This window comes from Rhinopithecus bieti, unplaced genomic scaffold (assembly GCF_001698545.2).
Source record: "Rhinopithecus bieti isolate Rb0 unplaced genomic scaffold, ASM169854v2 scaffold_41913, whole genome shotgun sequence".
Classification (NCBI taxonomy): Eukaryota; Metazoa; Chordata; class Mammalia; order Primates; family Cercopithecidae; genus Rhinopithecus; species Rhinopithecus bieti.
The window spans coordinates 8,283,471-8,304,217 of record NW_016818964.1 but is presented as its reverse complement, the minus strand read 5'-3'; the positions used below and the strand labels follow the sequence as shown (position 1 = coordinate 8,304,217).

At 57.2% G+C, this 20,747-nt stretch overlaps 1 protein-coding gene across 1 annotated transcript in view; it reads left to right on the top strand.

Moving 5' to 3' along the window:
• CCDC85C (coiled-coil domain containing 85C) overlaps positions 1-20,747 on the top strand; it is a gene marked incomplete at its 5' end in the record, with an annotated part of 93,266 nt that overhangs the window by 57,657 nt on the left and 14,862 nt on the right. Inside the window, 3 exon segments of the mRNA XM_017857871.1 lie at positions 11,183-11,256; positions 17,890-17,907; positions 18,281-18,298. Of these exon segments, the coding sequence (XP_017713360.1) occupies positions 11,183-11,256; positions 17,890-17,907; positions 18,281-18,298 (110 nt within the window).

Sequence of the window (20,747 nt, the reverse complement as noted above, 5' to 3'; positions counted from 1 at the left end):
AGCACTTCGGGAGGCTGAGGTGGGCGGATCACAAGGTCAGGAGATAGAGAACATCCTGGCTAACTTGTTGAAACCCCGTCTCTACTAAAATACACAAAATTAGCCGGGCATGGTGGCGGGCGCCTGTAGTCCCAGCTGCTCGGGAGGCTGAGGCAGGAGAATGGTGTGAACCCGGGAGGCGGAGCTTGCAGTGAGCTGAGATTGCACCACTGCTCTCCAGCCTGGGCGACAGAGCGAGACTCTGTCTCAAAAAAAAAAAAAAATCCCAATGGGGTCTCGCTATGTTGCTCAGGCTGGTCTCTAGCTCCTGGGCTCCAGCGATCCTCCCACATTGGCCTCCCAAAGTGCTGGGATTACAGGCGTGAGCCACTGTGCCTGGTCAAAATAGTTTTCTCACATAGAACTCTCTGACCTTCCTGGAACTTTTTCTGTATATGGTATGAGGCTGAGATGGAATTTTACTGTTTTCTGGGTGGACAGCTTGCTGCTGCATCCCTGTTCATGAAGCACTCTGTTCTTTCCCCGCTGGCACTCGGCCACGCACCAGGTGTGTGGGTCTCTTCTGGGCTTCCCCGTGCCCCTCCACGTGGCTGTGTTATCTTTTCTGTAGAGTCTGGTGCACATAGAGCTGTCTTCTCTGAACTCCCATGGTCCTAGGAATCCTACCACCTGGCTGGTGAGGATTTATTCTTGTTTTCATTGCCTCAGTGAAACGCAGTCCAGATGTGTTGCTGCTGCCAGATGGAACCGCCCAGAGCCCCTCCTTCTCTTGCTGCAGGGCCTTGGATTCCCACCGCTGCTGCTCACCGCTCACCGCAAATCAAGTGCCTTCCCTGAGCCGCTCTCCCAGTGCTGGCTGTGATGACCCAGCCATGCCTGGATTTCCCTGTTTCCCGAGCCGCCTCCACCTGCTGCACCTCCACACCTCTCCCATGCCCCCTCACTGTTCTTACCGACTCTGTTGGAAAGCAGTCTCCGGGGCAGAGCTGTGGGGGGAGGGCATCATCCTGGCCCCCCAGCTCTTCCCACAGAGCCTGGCACTTGGTAGAGATTTGGATGACATCTAGTGATGAAAGCAGCCCCCGTGCACTTTCTCCTGAAACCAGCAAAGGTCTCCCCTTTATGCTACTGGGGAGCTTGGCACCTGCATTCTAGGGCTCGGTAAGGGTTGTTTATTCTCCCCCCATGCAGACTTCAGTCCTGTGCGATTAGTTGCATCATAATCCCTCTCGCTTTTGTTGCATTTGCTTCAGAGTTCAGCCACTAATTAATAATCAGGGGTAGGAGGGTGCAGGGTCCCTCGGAGATGGAGGCTGGGAGCTGGATGATTGGAACAGTGACTACAGAGCTGCGTGTTAGAATCACCCGCAGGGCGTTTAAAATGCAAACTGATGCCCAGGTCCCTCCCCTAGAGAGTCCAGTTCAGTTAGTCTCAGGGGAAGAGATCAGATTTTAAAAGCTCCCCAAGGAGCCAGGAGGGTGTACCTTTCAGCCTGATGCTGGGAGCTGCAAGCTGAATGTGGTGTGACCGCTATCTGGTGAGATGTCGCTCCCAGGCAGGACTAGCTGACATCTGCACACAGTCCGGATCTATCACTGATTCCCAACTTTAGCAGTGAAGTTGGGGTTGGTGGGGGAGTGTGATGGGCATTAACAGTGCCGGCACCTTCACTGTCTGCTGCACACACACAGGTCAATTTCCAATGCATGCAGGCCTTGAAGGCACAGGGAAGGAATTCTTTTCCCCTTGTCCCCATATTTGAAGCAATTACACAATTTTCATTTGGCTTGTCAGGCTTTCCAAGCAGCGGATGGAGAAATGAGTTTGAGTTTTGGTTTGAGAACACTGGTGGTTCCCGGGCAGATCCAAAGTAGGGCACATTCTAGATGAACTGAGCTGGAGCGGGGCTTTCCATTCAGCTGCTCCCTCCAGATTTCAGTGTCTTGGGAAGCCTCATGGCTTTTCCTGGAATTAAATGCTGGGTGCCCAGTGGCCCCTGAAGCTGGGGAGAGGCAGGCAGCCGATGTGTGGGAGTCCCCAGCCCAGAGCAGAGTGGCCCAAGAGGGGGACAGATGGCACTGAGAGGACAGGCATGCGCTCACTGGGGAAGGCTGACCGGCCAGCACGAGGAGATGTCATTCTCATTAGGGCAGCCATTTGTTTTCCTCTTCTCTAGCTACTTTTCTTCCCCTGTAGGTACTGGGAAGCTTGTCCTTGGCATGTTTGATTTCTAATCCGGCTGTGGGAGTGTGAGGTGGAGGGTGTGGAGCTCTAGTCGTGGCAGCTCCGTTTTTGCATGCATCCGCGAGGTGGGACTTTAGGTTCCCATGATCCCACATCTCCGGGCGTGGAGGTGGATCTCAGGAGAAGCTGGTGCCAGCCTGCAGGCCACGTGTGACCTGGCGAGGCTCAGAGGCTGTGGGGTCTTTGGCTCAGACTGAAAACCTCACTAACATCAAGTCTTTTCACATCTGAGGCTGGGCGCTTATCTGGTGCCCTTGGAGGCGAGGTCCTGGAGGAGAGATGGGTCAGGAATAATGGAGTTCAGAGTGATGCTCCCTGGAGCCTGGGCCCCGAAAGTTGCCTTGCGTCACGAAGAGAATTTCTGCTCTGGGAGAGGAGGGGAGTCAGGCTGTTTCCCAAACCCCATCCCCTGCCTCAGTGGGTTGTCTGGAAGAGCCCTGGTTGTGGGAACACACACACACACACACACACACACACACACACACACACCCTTCAAATTTAGCCCTGTTTTTATGAGTTCTGTGACTGGGTGGTTATGGAGCCCCTTGGAACCTCGATCTCTTTGCTGGGGGAGTAGGTAAAAGTTGCTGTGCCTCCTTGCCAGGCAAAGCTTAGAACGAGCATTCCTGATAACCATGGTGATGACGTCTTGAGAGGCCCAGGGTCAGTGCGCCAGAACCCCAGGGTTGGTGTGGAAGCTGCGAGTTAGATGGAGAGAGCCTTGGGTGTAGACAGACCCAGGTTCAAACCCCAGCCCTGCAAGGTTCCCACTGGGTGACCTTGGCCTTGCCTGACATCTCTGAGTCTCAGGCACCTTGTCAATAACACAGTGGTAGCAGTGACAGGATGTCCCTCATCAGCCTGGTGTGATGGGCTGTGCTCAGTGTGTGCTGGCGTATGGTGAGCACTCCGCAAAGTGTGTGTGTGCGAATGGGAAAGATGCTTCTCTTCTCTATGCCCCAAGTGGATGGGAGAACTCTTTCCCATGCCCAGGGCACTGGAAGGCATCGCTGAGCTTGCAGCCAGCTGCCTCGGCCTGCAACACCCAGCATGCCCATTTTTGGGCTGTGGGCACTGAGGCCTGCCTGACTCCATGCAGCCACCACCAAAAGCTGTCCTCACAGGAACCCAATGCCCCCCTCAGCCCTCTTGCCTTCATCCATAAATAACACCCATTTCACATTCAGCCTGCCCCTCCTAGAGCTGTGTTGCCTTCCAGGAGCTGGTGTCAGCTGGGATTGGCATGGCCACTGATACTAAGGGGCACAGCACAGGTGTACCTGGACCTGTTGTGGCTCCACCTCCCCGCCTTTGTTCAGGGTGTGTCCTCAGCTCTTACGTGCCTTTTGTCTCCCCATCCTCACAATCTGTCTGTCAGAGTCCTGCTTGCTCTTCAGTGCTCAGCTCGAGTGTCACCTCCTTCAGGAAGGAGGCCCCGATTTCTCCTGGTCAGCACACCCCTGTTCTCTGCCCCTCTCTCCTGGGCTGCGCCTCCTTACTCCACTCTTTGCCTTGCAGTAGATGTGGTTATTCTTGCAGCTCCTTCATTAGGCCAAGGGTCCCTCACAGGAAGGGATGTGCCTTTGACCAATAATGTACTGACCCTGCCCCCACCCTCTACTGGTCCTGTGGGTGGCTGGCTTTGTGACCTGGGGCAGACTCATCTACTCTGAGCATTCCTTTTTTTCCTTTGTAAGACGGGGTTCTGCCTGGCAGGGTCCTGCGGAGATTGGGGGAACAGAGTTGGCTCTTCTGGAACTGGGGTAGGTAAGCAGCTTCCTGTGCCACACTGGAAACCTTCATTGTTCCAGAGGCTCCTGCCCGAACCAAGACTGTTCAGCCGCTGCTTTCTCTCCCCCTATTATGGGGAACTCACCACCCCACTGGTAGCCTGGACTGTGATGAAATTGATAACTCTCCTTTTGGGTCTCAGATTAGAGGATTCTCTGCTCTACAAGAATTTCAGTCCTTTGGTGACCCTTTGGAATGCTGGGATCCAGGGAGTAGGCAGGCCTGGAGTTGTGCTGTCTCCCAAGTCCCTCGAGAAGATGGGGCCATCCCCAGGCGCTGCTGGCTCAGCTCACAGGGCTCTTTGGTGAACCCATACAAGCAGAGTGCCCCAGGCCTTGCTGGGGGAAACCTGGAGGTGCTCATGCATCGGAGGTGTAGAGCAGCCAGGAACATGCAGCTGCAGGACCTGCTGGGCCTGACATGCGGGCAGTGGCTACCTCGGGATGAAGCAGCAGCCAAGGGCTAGTGCCTGCTGGCTAGGACAGGGCACTGCAGGATGTGTGGCCAGTGTGGCCCTTCTGTTGTCTCCAGCCCAGGATGGGTGGTGCTGAGCCAGAGGGTGGGGAGGACTGCCTGGGAAGAGGAGGCCGGCTGCTTCCCGGAGCCTCCAGGCCACCACTCCCTGGGTCTGTGGCTGCCACTTTGCCTCCTTGACCCTCAGTTTCTTCATCTGTACACTGGAGGCCTGGTCACCTGCCTCACCATGAGGAATGTTGAGGACTAATATGTGTAAGGCACACGATTGCTGTTCGGTAGATGAATGCAGTTATGGACGGGTTTTTCTGGAATCTGCATCTCTGTGTCCCTGGTGCTTGGAGCTCCCCACAGCTGGTGGCTCTATGGGGCGGAAGGGCCTCATTAAACCAACACATACCTCCCGCAAAGTACAGAAACAAGGTGCAAAGGTGCACCAAGTAACACAGGCAGGGCAGGGCCAGGGAGAACCACGCTCCAGGCTCTTAAGCCAGTGCTCTTGGTACCACCAGCTGTGGGGCTCATGGAGTTGCTGGGCATGAGCCCTGATGGAGGCCCGCGGCTTGGAATGGCCAGGTCTCCCGCTAATGACCTGCCACAAGCCTGCCTGGCCCCAGACCTTGCAGAAATTGACCAGGGCTGGGAAGCCATGCTGTAGGGCCTTGCGCAGGGGGAGGGGCTGGGAGGCAGACCTGGGAAGGGTGTGCAGCAGCTGGAGAGTCCGGCTCTGTGTATCACCAGGTGTCACCATGTGTCCCTGTGTGTCACTGCAACTCCCTTGCTCCCAGCCTCCACCTTCTCTGGAGAGAGGATAAACCATATTTTCTCCTGAGTGGTTGCAGACACTATTGACACCCAGCCCCGATCCCTAGGCACTAACTGCTTCTGAGCCCATGGCTGTATTGCCTGCTGGCACCTGCAGCTCTGCCTGGGAGCCCTTCCTCTCCGCTCTCCTCTTGGGCAGTGCTGGGACATTAATACTTCTGGTGAGCCATTGGACAGGTGGAGTGACTGAGCCCTAGAGCTCACTGGCAGGGTGGACACCCCTTCCACTGGCTCCTTCCCTTCCCTGCCTCCCTTCTCTACCCCTCTACCTGGGCTTCCTGGGGTTGCCTCCCACGTAACCCACGTGAAGTTGATTCCTCCTCTCTGAGTCTGCACCCACCCTGAGATATAAGATCATGGGGAGGTGTGCGTGAGACAGGAGCGTCAGGCACCGCAGAGTCAGATGCAAGGAGCGTGTGCCCAGAGCCCCGGATGCTTTGCCCCCTGTAGCCTCAGCAGCTCCTTGTCTGGGGTTCCCCAGCTTGGGGTGTGGGGTGCTGTGTCACATGCATGGCTGAGCACTCCTGAGGAGCTCATCACAGCTACTCCTGCTGGTGGGAGCTGGTGGGGCGGAGCCAGGGAGGTAGCTGAGAACAGGTCCCTCCAGGGATGAGTTCCTATTAGGGCTGCAGACATTTTTCTGGGGGCTGACTGTGCCAAATGCTGAGCTAGGGAAGGAAGGTCACAGAGGTGGTGATGGGACGTGGCTTCTGGCCCCCTAGTTCTTACTGTCTGGACACAGCAACGTCTGGAGGGGAGGTGGAGGTGACATCATCTTGCCAGAGTGAAAACCAGGCCAGGAGGGGCAATACCACATAGCCCCTGCCTCACAGCTTTCCAGAAGGCCAGTGAGCCCTGGTCCTAGTGGCAGGACCCAGCGCAGAGTGCCTGGGATGGAGCCAGCGCAGCGCCAGTGGGGAGGGCTTGGCAGACCTGCAGGGTGTGTGACTCCTGCCTACCGTGCTGCACAGCTTCCCCCCACCTCCTCCTCATGGGAGCAAGGGATCCAGGAAGAGGGCGGGGTGAGGAGGGCTCAGGTCTGGCTCCTGGACACAAGAACATTGTAGAGAGACACCCTCCTCCCCGGTTGGCAGCTGGATAGGGAATCCCCCAGAATTGGTCCGATGGCCCCCAGAGGGGTTAGGGGAGCACCCAAGGGGACCCCTTGGCCAGGCCAGCCCAGGGTCACCTCCCTCATTTTGCCCTCAGGCAGCCAATCTGGGAAATGATGTCCCCTCCCCTGTGGCTCCAGCGCTCATTACTGTAAACCCTGGGATTAATTTAATTACGTGCTCATCTCCAAGAGGCTGGGGCTTGGCACGCAGTGGGATCACGAGTTTTGCCGGGAAGGATAGTCCTCCCCAGGAGCTGGCCCTGCCCGGGGTCTTCTGCTCTCCAGCCCCCACCTGGGAGTGCCCAGATCACTCTTGTTCTTCCTGTCTGAAGAGTGCCTACTCCTGACCCAAGGGTGACTGATGCCTGGCTCACTGGCTCCTGGCAGTCTGGAGAGCTCTTCCAGGGAGCTGAGTGTGGGGAGAGGGTCAGGGTGGTGGGTTTAAAATGTCAGTTGCTTCAGTGGGTGGCCATGCATGTAATGTGAAGGTGCAAGAGTTTAATCTGTTCTCCCTTTTCTTTTTTTTAAGACAGAGTCTTGCTCTGTCTCCCATCTGGAGTGCAGTGGCGCAATCGGCTCACTGCAACCTCTGCTTCCTGGGTTCAAGCAATTCTCCTGCTTCAACCTCCGAGTGGCTGACATTACAGGTGCCCACCACCATTCTCAGAAAATTTTTATATTTTTAGTAGAGACGGGGTTTCACCATGTTGGCCAGGCTGGTTTTGAACTCCTGACCCCAGGTGATCTGCCCACCTCGGCCTCCCAAAGTGCTGGGATTACAGGCATGAGCCACTGCACCTGGCCATTCTTTTCTTCTGAAAGAAGGATTTTAGAACTAGATTAGAAGTCGATTATTTGAAAATTAACAAGAAACGATGTGAATAAATAAAAACCCACTGGTTCCCTCAACTGAGCAGCCGCACAGTCAGGATTTCTGCGGACTTCCTTCCTGAACTCACGTCAATGCGTGGATGTTTTTAAATGTCGCAGCCATTGTGCATGTCATTTTGTGTCCAGTTCTTTCCACTGGCATTTTAAGTGTTTTCCATACTGTTTAGGAGAGAAACTCTTTCTAAACATCATTATAATGATGACAGGGTAGAACCCTCAGCTGTTGTTGGACAAATAGTTATTTCCAGTTTTGGCCACTCTAACAGTCTGCTTTCTTCATAATTAGAATTAATTTTTTTTTGAGATGGAGTCTCGCTCTGTCACCCAGGCTGGAGTGCAGTTATGTGATCTCAGCTCACTGCAACCTCCGCCTCCTGGGTTCAAGTGATTCTCCTGCCTTAGCCTCCTGAGTAGCTGGGATTACAGGCGCCTGCTGTCACGCCCAGCTAATTTTATATTTTTATTAGAGATGGGGGTTTCACTATGTTGGTCAAGCTGGTCTTGAACTCCTGACCTCAGGTGATCCACCTGCCTCAGCCTCCCAAAGTGCTGGGATTACAGGCATGAGCCACCACACCCAGCCTGGAATTAATTCTTTCTTTGGGATAGATTCCATTGGAATTACTGGATGGTCTAAAATATGTTTTAAGACTGTTATATTGTTATTTTGAAATTTAAAATAAAAACCCAACAAAGCCCGGCGGTCTGCAGTGTATGTTGTTCTGCATAGCTGCCTGGGGTTTGAGGGAAACCTGAACAGATGGGTTTGTCAGGGGCAGCCCCTTGGTCTGGGGTCATGGGTGTGTGGCCACCTGTCTGTGCCTACAGGTGGCCCAGTGTGGGGGATGGTGGCCTGTGGGCCCTGAGGTGAGGTGCTGGCTATGGGCAGGTGGGGCGTTGCTGGTGACCTGTGGGATGGCCTGTCTGCGTCCCTTCTCCTGATGCCACCTGCCAGCCTGATCACTGTCTTTAACCCTTCCTGGGAGGTGGGTGTGAAACCCCAGTTGTATCTGAGGGGGCGGACTGCTCAGACTGGAGCAGGGGCACCCAGCGAGGGTGCTGAGGTTGATGGGGCAGCTGCGGACTCGGATTTCAGCCCACCCCTCCTCCGATTGTGGGCTTACTGAGAGGGAAGTGCTGGGAGCTAGCTCCTTGCTCACCCTGTGGGAACCAGCAGCAGGAGGCGGGCGGCTGAAAGTGCACCCACCTCCTGAATGGTTCTGTGGCAGTGAAGGGCAGAGGACAAGTTAGTGCCCGTCTTGGGCTGTTGGTCACACACAGTGGCTGGGTCCTCCCTCTGGCTCAGGGCTGCCCCCGGGAGCACTGTCCCATGGGGGTGCTGTGGTGAGCAGGGGCCCTGTGGCTGTGCCGAGGATTGCACTGCAGAGAGCCTCGGGAGAGCGGTGTGACTGGGAATGGCATCTTCTTTCTGAGTCTCTGCCAGCTTCTTTGCAAGGCTGAGGCTGTCAGCTCTGCCTAAGGCGGCCAGAAACACTGGGTCCCAAAGACTGACCTGTGGGGTGGGCCTGGGTGGTGGGGAGAGGGGCTGGAAGGCTCACCTGCTGGTGGTGGGAACACTTTGTTCCTCGTGGCCTCTGCACCTGGAAAATGAGGATGGTGGCTGCTTGTCCTTTGCAAGGCACCACATGCAGGGGACACCACATGTCCCACATGGGACAGCGGGCTCCCCCCACCCGACTGCACCCAGAAGGAGACCACACGTGGGTCTGTAGTCTTTGGAGCGTTCTTGTCCTAGCTCTATCAGAGTGAGGGAGCTGGAAGGGTCTCTGCAGTTTACTTGGTCACTGCTTCCCGGGACTGTGTTCCAGGGAGCCCTCCTGTTAGTGGGGTATAGGACATGAATGTTTGGGGAGCCTAGGCTGCACCCCATCTTTCCGTGCTCAGAGGGACCCAGCACAGCCTGAATGCTGAGGCCTCTTGCCATCACACCTCTTTGCTTGGGGTGGGCATGGGAACTGCTTGTCAGGGTTGACAGAGTGATGAGTAAACTGAGGCCAGGGAAGGAGGGATCAGGGCTGGTGAGGTGTGAGCCCCCGAGGTCATCCTGAGGGCAGGGGTGGCCTGCCTGGCAGGGCGGGGAGGCTGGGCCTGGATGGGGAGCCGCCCTTCTCTCCTCTCTAGAAGGCCCCACATTCCTGGGAGGTGACTGGGCTGCAGGAGGAGGGGAGGCTGTTTTGCACTCTTCCCCAGCAGTGAGTGTGTCCGGGCGGGGCTCCAGTACCCGCTCCTGCCTGTGGCTGGGCCAGTGGCTCTGCTGGGCCCTGGGCCTGGTCCAGGGCTGAGTAGGGGGCTCCCAGGCATCCTGTTATTGGCATGCTGGGGGTGGACAGATGCTTCATTGGTCCTGTGGTTGGCATGGTGGTCCTGGCTTGTCCCCAGCAGCACCCAAGCCCTGGCACCCCCAGGCATGTTAACAGCCTGTGGATTCCATCCCCAGCCCTGAGGTGGTGATGGGGACTAGACAGCTGGCTGTGTGTGGTCAAAGGGGCTGATGTCTCTGCTTCTGCAATCGAGGTTCAACGGCACGAACCTGGGAAGACCCTGCGTCCTGCTGTTGGGTGGGCCAGTGGGTGGACAGCCATCGGGGTGGATGGCGTCTGGGCTGGCATCTATCTGGGCCAGGTGATCTCTGGGGAGAGGTGTTAATAGCCCATCCCTTACCAGGTGACTTCGTGGCCCACAGGGGTGCTTGGGACAGCCTTGCCGCTCCCTTGCCTCCTTCCAAACCTGCTGTCACTGGGTGGTCCCCCGGCCGGTGTTCTGTGTCTGTCCCGTTCCTGCCTCTCCTCCCTTCCCCCAGCCCTCTGCCCTGAGGGTTTGCTCTGGGCATCCTGGGGGCTGAGCTGACTCCCAGCCTGGGGGGAGGCAGGACCAGGGATGTGGGATGGTTGGGTGTGGGGGTGGGGATGGGATATTTTTGTGTTTTCCTGATGTGACTGGAAAGCAGGGTCAGTGGTGAGGGTGGGTGAATTTCACCCTGCACCAGAGGTCTGCACAGATTGGGCTCCCTTGGCCTGAGGTCAGAAACTGGGGACACGTGACCGGGCGGTTCCACAGGGTTCCTGACTGTCGTATGGGGAAGGTGGCTGCTCACCTGCAGCCTATGCTGCAGGCACGCATCTCCTTTGAGAAGTTCCTGGGTGACGTGAAGGATCCCAGATGCTGACTTGGCAAGTTCAGGAGACTGTTTCCCCACTGTGTGTGGGGGTGCTCCCTGGACCGCGACCCTGGGGTGGGCTGTGACCTGGCTGTGTTTATGAGAGCTCCATTTGAGCCTGCAGCATCTTGGAAGCTGAAGGAATTGCTCCAGCGCAGGCTGGCGAGGCCACCCGCCCCTCACCTTTCCACAGGTCCTGAAGGTCCTGACAACAGCTCAGAGGCCTACAGCGAGGGTGGCGGGTGGTCCTGCAAGGCTGGCCTCTGTGTGTCATGCCTTGGTGTCAGGTGCTCTATGGCAGGAAGGCTTTGGCCACAGGCCATGCTGTTTCCGGAGGGCAGATGAGGGCAGGGGATGCTGGGGTCTCACCTGGCTCTAGGGTGGGACTCCTCAGACCCAAACCTTCCATGCCAGGCCTGGGGCCAGTTGACTTTTGTAATTTCATGCCTTGCTGTCAGGTGCCCTGTGGCGAAGGGCTTTGGCCACAGGCCATGCTGGCTTCCCAGGGCTGGTGAGGGCAGGAGGGGCTGGGGTCTCACCTGTCTGTGGAGCAGGGCTCCCTAGACACAAGCCTTCCATTGCAGGCCTCGTGGGGCCATTGTGGTTGCACTGGAGACGGAGTCTGCTGGAGGCTAATGTCCCCCTTCCTCTTGTGTCCTTCCAGATCCCTCATCCACCTACATCAGGCAACTGGAGAGCAAAGTGAGGCTGCTGGAGGGTGACAAGCTCCTTGCACAGGTAGGCCGGCTGTGGGTGGTGCTGCCTTGAGGACCGCGACCCAGCGCCCACCCCTCCAGCTCACCCAGGGCACCCTTCCCCTTGGGACCCATGCCCTCCCCCGACCTTCTCCCACTGCCACCCGTCACCTCCTGGAAAGTGGGGCGAGGGACCTAACCCTGGCTCCCACACCTCTGGGCTTCCCTCCACCCATCCCTCCATGCTGACTGCCCGGTATGCGAGCTCCTTGGGGCTGGCCCAGGGCCTGAGAGGGTGGACAACAGCCAGTTGGTGAAGACATGGGCTGCTTCACTCCTCTGGCAGACGGGCAGATCCAGGCAGGAGATGGGGCAGACTTACATAGAAGCCTCCCTGCCTCTGCCATGCTGGACTTACTGGCCACTTCCTCCCTGAGCTGGGGTCCCCTCCTCCCTCCTGGGCCCGGCCTCACCCACAGACAGATGAGGCTGCTACCCTGTGCAGAGCTGGGCAGCAGGGGCACAGTGTGGGAGGGGTCGGCTGCAGGGGGTAGGTGGGGTTGGATAAGGGGCTGTGTGTCTTGAGTGTGGCTGGAGCTTGGAGGGGACGTGTGACTGCCAGGACAAGGGCTTTCCCTGCTGCGGGTGGGGCAGGCATGGGGGCTGCCAAGAGGAAGCTGTGGGCAGTCTCGATTGGGTGTTGGGGGCGAGCTGGCTTGGCGGCCCCTCAAGCTGCTCACTCCCCCAGCCTCCAAGTCCTCGTGCGCATCCCTGGCTTCATCCCAGTCTCCCTCTTCCTGCTCTTCCCACTGGGCCGTGAGCGGTCAGCCTGGGATACCCAAAGCGTTTCTCTGGGAACCAACCACAGGGATGGCTCAACTGCCTGGCCCCGTTGCTAGGTGACCAGCCAGGCTTGGTGCCCAGTGCCCAGCTCAGGAATTCCATGGCACCCTCTCTGCCCACTGGGTAGCTGCTGGGAGGCTCACGGGCCCTGCAGGGAGCACAGCTCCCACTGAGGTCATCCCCTCGTCTTACCCCTGCATGGGCCGTGGGGTAGGTTCCCAGGGCTTGGTGGGACTAGCAGAGTACATGTTCCCCATTTGGCCTCTTGCGAACTCTCCTCCACCCCGCTTCCACCCGCCCCCTCCCCGCAACATACACGTGCAAGTGCATAGCCAAGCTCTGAATGGCAAGGCTGGCTTTTGTAATTTCATGCCTTGCTGTCAGGTGCCCTGTGGCGAAGGGCTTTGGCCACAGGCCATGCTGGCTTCCCAGGGCTGGTGAGGGCAGGAGGGGCTGGGGTCTCACCTGTCTGTGGAGCAGGGCTCCCTAGACGCAAGCCTTCCATTGCAGGCCTGGTGGGGCCATTGTGGTTGCTAAGGAGGGTGTGTGGGAGCTGCAGGCAGAAGTGACACCAGGAGAAGGTCGTGGCTCAGGGACCTTTGCTTTGGAGAAAGTCCCCATGCAGTGTGTAGGAGAGGGAGTCCTGCCTCTGGGCGGTGGCAGGGGGCTGCTGCTCTGCAGAGTGAGGGCCAGGACCATGCTCTGGTGGCTGAAGCTCGGGTTCCCGGGTCAGTGACCTGATGCGTCTGCCCTGATCTGGAGTTTCTTTGTCTCATTGTTCCTGTGGAGAAGTGGGTTGGAAGCCCCAGCTCTGAATTTGGGATGCTGTTTGCAGTGTTCTTCTTTGTTTGTTTGTTTTTTTTGAGACAGAATTTCGCTCTTGTTGCTCAGGCTGGAGTACAATGGTGTGATCTCAGCTCACCGCAACCTCTGTGTTCCAGGTTCAAGTGATTCTCCTGCCTCAGCCTCCCAAGTAGCTGGGGTTACAGGCATGCGCCACCACGCCCAGCTAATTTTGTATTTTTAGTAGAGACAGGGGTTTCACCATGTTGGTCAGGCTGGTCTCGAACTCCCGACCTCAGGTGATCCTCCCGCCTCAGTCTCCCAAAGTGCTGGGATTACAGGCGTGAACCACTGCGCCCGGCTCTGCAGTGTTATTTCTATGAGAAGTGTGTTCCGCAGTCCACCAGAGAGCAGCTCATGGTCCTGTTTCCACAAGGACAGGAGTGTGCCTGACCTCTTGGCCCCTGCAGGCCACGGTGTCCCACTGGAAAAATACACCCCAGTTCCTGAGCATGCACTTGCAGAAAACCTGCACCCAAGTGGGCTGTGGAGGAGCAGCCCTTCTTCCTGCCTTCCTTCCTGGGGTGCTTCTGGTCTCACAGGGGGCCCTCCACCATAAGTTGTGTCTGCCTGCCCTGCACCCACCTGTGCACAGGTGGAGGTGGATGGGAGCTTCAGCCTTGAGCCCCAAGGATGGAGTGGCTGGCTCTGCCCAGGGCTCTCTCCCTCCCCAGGCCTGCTGCCACCTGCTCCCTGGGGGTAGCAGCAGGGCTCTGTTCACATCCTCATCCGTGGGCCAGGCCTATAGGGCACCAACATCAGATCCTGATGACTGGGGAGCTGCTGGCCCTTGCCTGGACGCAGGCTTGCTGGCTGCAGGCAGTTGGACTGGAATTTAGGCGCAGAAACCTGCTGTTGCCTGCTTGTTGTTACATACAACCAGGGTGCGGAACTCAGACATCATCAGTGCAAAAAGGGTTCAAAATGTTTCGTTTCCTTAGCAGAAATTTGCTTTCTCCCCAAATGATGCCCAGTCAAGCCATGCTGCTGGAGTGGTGGCTGAAGGAGCTTGTATCTCTGTGTGGTGTGGCAGGAGGGCACCTACCCATCCCTAGGTGCTTTCTCAGCATGGACTCTGCAGCAGGCAAAGGTCTTGCCCCGGGGCTCCCAGCAAGTGGTGTCAGGGCCATACCCAGCACCGTGAAAGAGGGCAGATGTATGCTGCTGGGGCCTTGGCCCCTGGTGCTTGCATGGTCTCCTCACCCTGTCCCCGTGCTGCAGTGGAGGCCCCTGAACCTCATAACTAAGGCTCCAGGAGCTGGTGGCATCCCCAGAGGCCACTGCATCAGCAGAACCAGAGGAGCCACGGCTGGGTGTGGTGGCTCACACCTGTAAAGCCAGCACTTTGGGAGGTTGAGGTGGGCAGATCGCTTGAGGTCAGAAATTTGAGACCAGCCTGGGCAACACAGTGAAACCCCGTCTTTACTAAAAATACAAAAATTAGCCTTGTATGGTGTCACATGCCTGTAATCCCAGTTACTTGGGAGACTGAGGCAGGAGAATCGCTTGAACCGGGGAGGCGGAAGTTGCAGTGAGCCGAGATTGCGCCATTGCACTCCAGCCTGGGAAACAGTGAGACTCCACCTCAAAAAAGAAAAAAGGGCCGGGCGCAGTGGCTCAAGCCTGTAATCCCAGCACTTTGGGAGGCCGAGACGGGCGGATCACGAGGTTGGGAGATTGAGACCATCCTGGCTAACATGGTGAAACCCCGTCTCTACTAAAAAGTACAAAAAACTAGCTGGGCGCGGTGGCGGGCGCCTGTAGTCCCAGCTACTCAGGAGGCTGAGGCAGGAGAATGGCATAAACCTGGGAGGCGGAGCTTGCAGTGAGCTGAGATCCGGCCACTGCACTCCAGCCTGGGCGGCAGAGCGAGACTCTGTCTCAAAAAAAAAAAAAAAAAAAAAAAAAAAAAGAAAAGAAAAAAGGAAGAACTAGAGGAGCTGGGATCATGGGCAGGGTTCCTGCTGGCCATGGAGGAGGGCACTGCTGTTCTGAGCCATGCAGGAGAGAGAGACAAAGAGGCAGGGTGAGGGAGGGCCTGGCTCTCGGCAGCAGTGGGTCCCAAGCCCGCCTTTGGATTCCTGGGGCAGCATCCATGGCACCAGCTGTATGGGGATCCTTAGGCCACTTTCTCTCCCAGGCCTCTGCTCGACTGAGAAGTGGGCACTCATTCACTTCGTGTGTAACTGACCACCTACGTGGCCCTGGGGATGCAGGGCTGGCCAGGCAGAGGCCTGCCCTCAGGGAGCTGGCAGGCCAGTCTCACCCTTGTTCCTGCTTGACCACCACCTTGTCCAGCCTGCAGGACCCACATGCACAGAGAGGCCCCTGGAGGATAGGGGAGGTGAAGAGAGCTTGTGGCAGGGCCCTGCCCGCGAGGACAGTGGTGGCCCCGTTCTCAGGGAGGCACCAGGAAGATAGGGTTTACTTAGTCTCTGTTCTCCTGGCCTCCTGTCTGCAGCCCTCCCTGACTACCCATAGGAGGCCTGGTGCTTGCCCTGAGCTCTCTCAGTCCGTGGGCTGTCCACCTTTGCTGATAGGGTGTCATGACCTATCCTTGTGGATCCTGGCCCTCACCCCTGTGGGACTGTCATCTTCTCCAGGACAGGGCTGCAGGGCCTGAGTGGCCACATCTGTGTCTCCAGTGCTCAGCATGGTTGAACTGGGTGGATGTGCCTTGGGGATCCTGTGGCTGATCCCTGTCCAGTCTCCATGGCCAAGAGGGGAGGCTCTTCTTGCTCAGACTTCTTGCATGTACCACTTAACCAAGAGAGGGCTTCAGCAGGTAGTGAGGTTACCATCTTTGGAGATAATCAAGAGATGACTGGGTGACCATGTTTGGAAATCTTTTTTTTTTGAGACGGAGTCTCGCTCCATCGCCCAGGCTGGAGTGTAGTGGCGCAGTCTCAGCTCACCGCAAGCTCCACCTGCCGGGTTCACGCTGTTCTCCTGGCTCAGCCTCCCGGTAGCTGGGACAACAGGTGCCCACCATCATGCCTGGCTAATTTTTTGTATTTTTAGTAGAGACGGGGTTTCACCATGTTAGCCAGGATGGTCTCGATCTCCTGACCTCGTGATTCGCCCGCCTCGACCTCCTAAAGTGCTGGGATTACAGGCGTAAGCCACCGCGCCCGGCCGGAAATCTTGAAGAAAGATCGCAGCCTTGAATGAGATGCTGTCCTAAGCCTCACGGACTCTGGCTCGTGAGATTCTGTGATTCTGGCATTTAAATCTTGTCAGGGAAATCAAGTTGTACAGAAACCCCCACCTCTGCGCAAAGCAGGGACTCTTCCTGTTGGTGAAAAGCAGGGCAGAGGAATGCTCTTCTCTGGAATATCATAAGGTGATGTGGCTTTGGGGTTTGCGTGGGAGGGTAGGGAGCCTCCCCGGATTCCCACTCCCCACGGTCCCACCTCCCCCCACCCGTGGCCTCTATTTAACTCCAAAATAGCTTTAATTAAAAATGTGCCAGCATGTTCACAGACTCAATTACTGTATTGCTGTTCGTATTTTCTTTCTCATGTTGGCTTTAAAATTTCATCAACACAGCTGCTTCCTCCACGATGATTCATCTCAAGACTCCGTGTGCGTTATTATTTTTCCTGTGGCTTCTCTGTGCCCAGCCCGGCTGGGCTGGGGGCGGCTGTAATTGACGCTGGGGCCTCTCGTTAACTCCCCTGCTGGGCTGATAAATGAAGCCTCCGTTGTGCGCCAAAAAAAGCCAGCTTTACAAAAGAGCAAGGAGCTCTCCTAATATTCTCTCTCCCTAGACCAGAGGGCCAGCTTGGGGAGCGAGGCTGGGGTCTGGGCTGGTGACTGAAGGGCCCCCAGCGCCCCCTCCTCCCGCCCTCTCCCCCCGCCCCCGTGCCCACCTCTCCCCTGGCCTGCCACGTACCAAAGGGCTGCTGAAAGAGACCCAGAATTCACACCAGGCACAGATGGGGAAACTGAGGTCTGGATGAAGGTGGATTTCCTGACATGGATGTTGTATTCGTCTGGTAGGCCTGCCATAACAGAGTTGCACAGACTGGGGGACTTAAACCACAGAAATTTATTTCCTCACAGTCCTGGAGGTTGGGAGTCTGAGATCAAGGCGTCAGCAGGGCTGGCTCCTTCTGAGGCCTCTCTCCTCGGCTTGTAGACAGGCTCTTCTCCCTGTAAACTCCAGTAGCCCCCGCCCCAGCGCTCACCTGCTGTGTGGCTTCAGGTGAAATCCTCTCTCTCCCAGAGCCTCAGTGTCCTCACCTGGGAGACAGGGGTGATGGTCATGCCCAGCGCAGCGTGATGTGGCCCCTGGGAAGCACCCCAGGCGGTCCCAAGGGCCTGGGATCTTTCGAGGTCTGGCTGACCATGTGCCCTCTGCTGCCCCTTGGGCCTGGCCCATCCCTGAGGGAACCGTTGCTCTTTGTCCTTTGAATTCTGAGCCCATCCAGGCGGGGGGCAAGGGGATCAATCTGCTACTGTCTCAACCCACGGCCAGCGCTTCAGTTCTGTGGCCCAAGGAGGATGGGCTGTCCAGAGCCCGGGTTCCGCCGGAGATGCTGGCCTCGCGGTGGTCCACGTGGGCTTATCTGTTGGTCAGCGTGTCCATGCCTTGGTAGCAGGCTCCGAGCCCTTCCCTGCTCTGCGTGTTTGGTGTCTTGGGTTGGCTGCCTTGCCCCTGTCACCTCCGTTATAGGCAGTATAGTCTCTGGGTCTCTGGAGGACATTAAACGCTTCCTTAGTCGAACCTCAGAGTCAGTCCAGCCTGTACATTGCCCAGAAAAGGAAACCCCCTGTTTCCAGCCTTCCAGCCAATGAACAGATGGTCAGTCTCGCAACGTGGGCAGAATGGAGACGGGAAATTCCACCTCCGTGCCCTAGAACCAGCAGTGTAAGGAGTGTCCACCGTGAGCCAGATGCTGGGGGAGAGTCACCAGGGCTGACAGGCCAAGTGCAGGATGCCAGTGCCAGAGGGCCTGGTTCAAGTCTCACTGGTGCCACCTGCCAGCAGAGTGGCACCGGACAGGTCACTTAACCTCTCTGCACCTCAGTTTCCCCCTCTGCACAATGGGGACACTAATGGTGTCTGACACATACATTGTTCAGAGAATGAAAAGGCAAATTGTGGAAAGGACTGGGAGTCGGGTGGTCCGTGGTAAGGGCGGCGGGTTAGCCACTGTGATCTTTCCTGTCCGCCGTGGGCTAGCCGTAGCCTCTGCCTCCGCCTGACGCCAGTTTATGTGCAGACAAACAGAGGCCCAGAAAGTTGAGGAGCTGCTCTGGCTTACTCAGCCAAGGTAGGATTTAGGTTTTGCAAATCTGCACCCCTCAGCTGGGCGCAGTGGCTCACGCCTGTAATCCCAGCGCTTTGGGAGGCCAAGGCAGGCAGATCACCTGAGATCAGGAGTTTGAGACTAGCCTGGCAAACATGGTAAAACCTTGTCTCTATTAAAAAAATACAAAAATTAGCTGGTGTAGTGGCCGGCGCCTGTAATCCCAGCTATTTGGGAGGCTGAGGCAGGAGAATTACTTGAAACCTAGAGGCAGAGGTTGCAGTGAGCCGAGATTGCAGCACTGCACTCCGGCCTGGGTGACAGAGTGAGACTCCGTCTCAAACAAACAAAGAAACAAACAAAAACACTACACACCTCAAAGCCTCCCACAGGCCTGTCCCTCACTCACCTCACTAGAACAAGTCATGGGCCTGCAGAGGACCTGAGAAAGGAGGGATGGTCGTCGTGGTGGACAAGACCTGGTCTGCCTGTTACCTCATCAGTCACAGGCCAAATGGCCCTGAATGGTGCATACACCTGAGTCTGAAATACGGAATTTCGGGTGTGAAATGACATGGGGACCAGGGGAAGAGCAGTGCCAGCCACGGGTAAGTGCCATCAGCCACACATGGCCGCACCCTTCATCTCTACCGCCTGATCTGAGTGCAGATTGGGAAGATGTCTCTGGACCCCCAGCTGAAGTGGCAGCCCCTTTGTTTTTTTTACCTTTTTTTCCTATCAACTTTTATCGTAAGTTCTGGCGTACATGTGCGGGACAGGCAGGTTTGTTACATAAGTAAACGTGTGCCATGGTGGTTTGCTGCACAGATCAACCCATGGCCTAGGTATTAAGCCCAGCATGCATTAACTATTCTTCCTGTGCTTTCCCTCCCCCTGCCCCCCTAACACGCCCCAGTGGGTGTTGTTTCCCCTACAAATGAGTTCTTTCAAAATGAAAGCAGAAAAAGAAAGTAGATCCAGTTGGTGTGACTGTGTAGCTCCTGTGGGCGACCTTGCAGGCCATCTTCGCCTTGGGCTAGAACAGGGGCCAGATAGGGCATGCACCCCCACCTGGCCTCTCTGAGCTGCTGGGATCTTGAGGTGCCCCTAGGCTGGGGCACCCCATCCCAGAGCCTCTCAAACGGTTGCTTTTCCCTGGGAGCGTAGCAGGGCACTTGGGGTGGCTTCACCCTGGTGTGAGTTTTGGGGTGGGCTCTGGGGGGTGGTGGGCGCTCCTAGGGACCCAGTGCCGGGCACATGGCAGGTACTCAGTGAGTCCTTGTGAATCTGGAGTTTCTGAAGACATGGAGCTCCTGGAGTTGCCTTGGCGAGCCTCAGCCCTGGCCTTCGGTGTGAGAAAACCACTACGGCTCAGCTGAGGTCCTGGTGGCTTTGGGCTGATAGGTGTCCAGGGAAGGCACTGGGCAGAGTGATGGGCGTGGTTGGCATTTACTGGGTGACACTCTTCTCCTTCCTTCTAGCTGCCCCGCCCCTATGGCCGCCCGAGAAGCTGGCTTCAGGTAGAGCTGCCTGGTGGGAGGCGTGTTTGCAGTGGTGTTTGTGGGGGTTGGGAGGCTGCTTTGAGTGCTGTGCGCTGCTGTGTGCTCTGTCCCCCAGTCCCCGGCACCCTCCCGTTCTTTCCTGGGAGCACTTCCTTCCCAGGCTGCGCTGGCCCTACCTTTGGAGTCTTCTTGGGATCTGCCCTCTCTTCGAGCTGGCATTACTGGCAGAACTTCCAGCTTTGCAAAATAATAGCAAGAGAGTCATGCAGTGACTGCCTCCTGAGGGCTCTCCATGGTGCGAGCCCCTTGTCATGCACCTTGCCCAGGTGCCTGGGATCCTCCCACCTCTGGAGGGCGGCAGGTCTGGTGCTAATCCCCACTTTGAAGCGAGACACTTGCAGTGCATGGAGGGAGGAGAGGCTTGCAAGTCTACATGAGTTACTGCAGATGAGGCCAGGGCCCACATGCCCACCCAGCTGTGGCTCCTGGTGCCTAGGTCCTTGAGGGAAGCCTTCAGGGCTGCTGAGCTGGGTGGGTACTGCGCTGAGGGCTCTGCATGGGTTGCACAGTTCTGAGGGCCAGCATGAGTCACCATGCCAGGCGCCCTGGGCTGCAGCCAGATCCCTGCTGGACAGGGCCTGGGACTGGGGAGCTGCTGGGTGAACTGAGCTCCCACCTGTGCCCAGCCTCGAGACCCGTGGAGCCAGGCCCTTTAGGCACCGGCCACTCTCCTGCTGGCTCTCAGGCCTCCACATGGTCTCATCTCTGCCCCCTTCCCCCTGTCCTGAGACTGCCCGCCCCAGAATACCTGCCCTGCATTACCCTCCGGGGTCTTCCACCCCATGCCCAAGCCGACACTACAAAGTGTCTGTAGACACTGCGAGTTGTCCTCTAGGGGCAGAGTCACCCCCATTTGAGAACCAGTGACCAACTGTGTGCCAGCCCTGGGCTTGACCTGGGAGGTGAACCACACCTGTCCAGCCACGCAGACAAAAGGTAAACTAACAATGTCATTACACAGTGCCAAGTTTGCACCCTCTTCCAGAGCAGCCCACAGGCATGACTGACTGACTTGTGGACACAAAGCCACT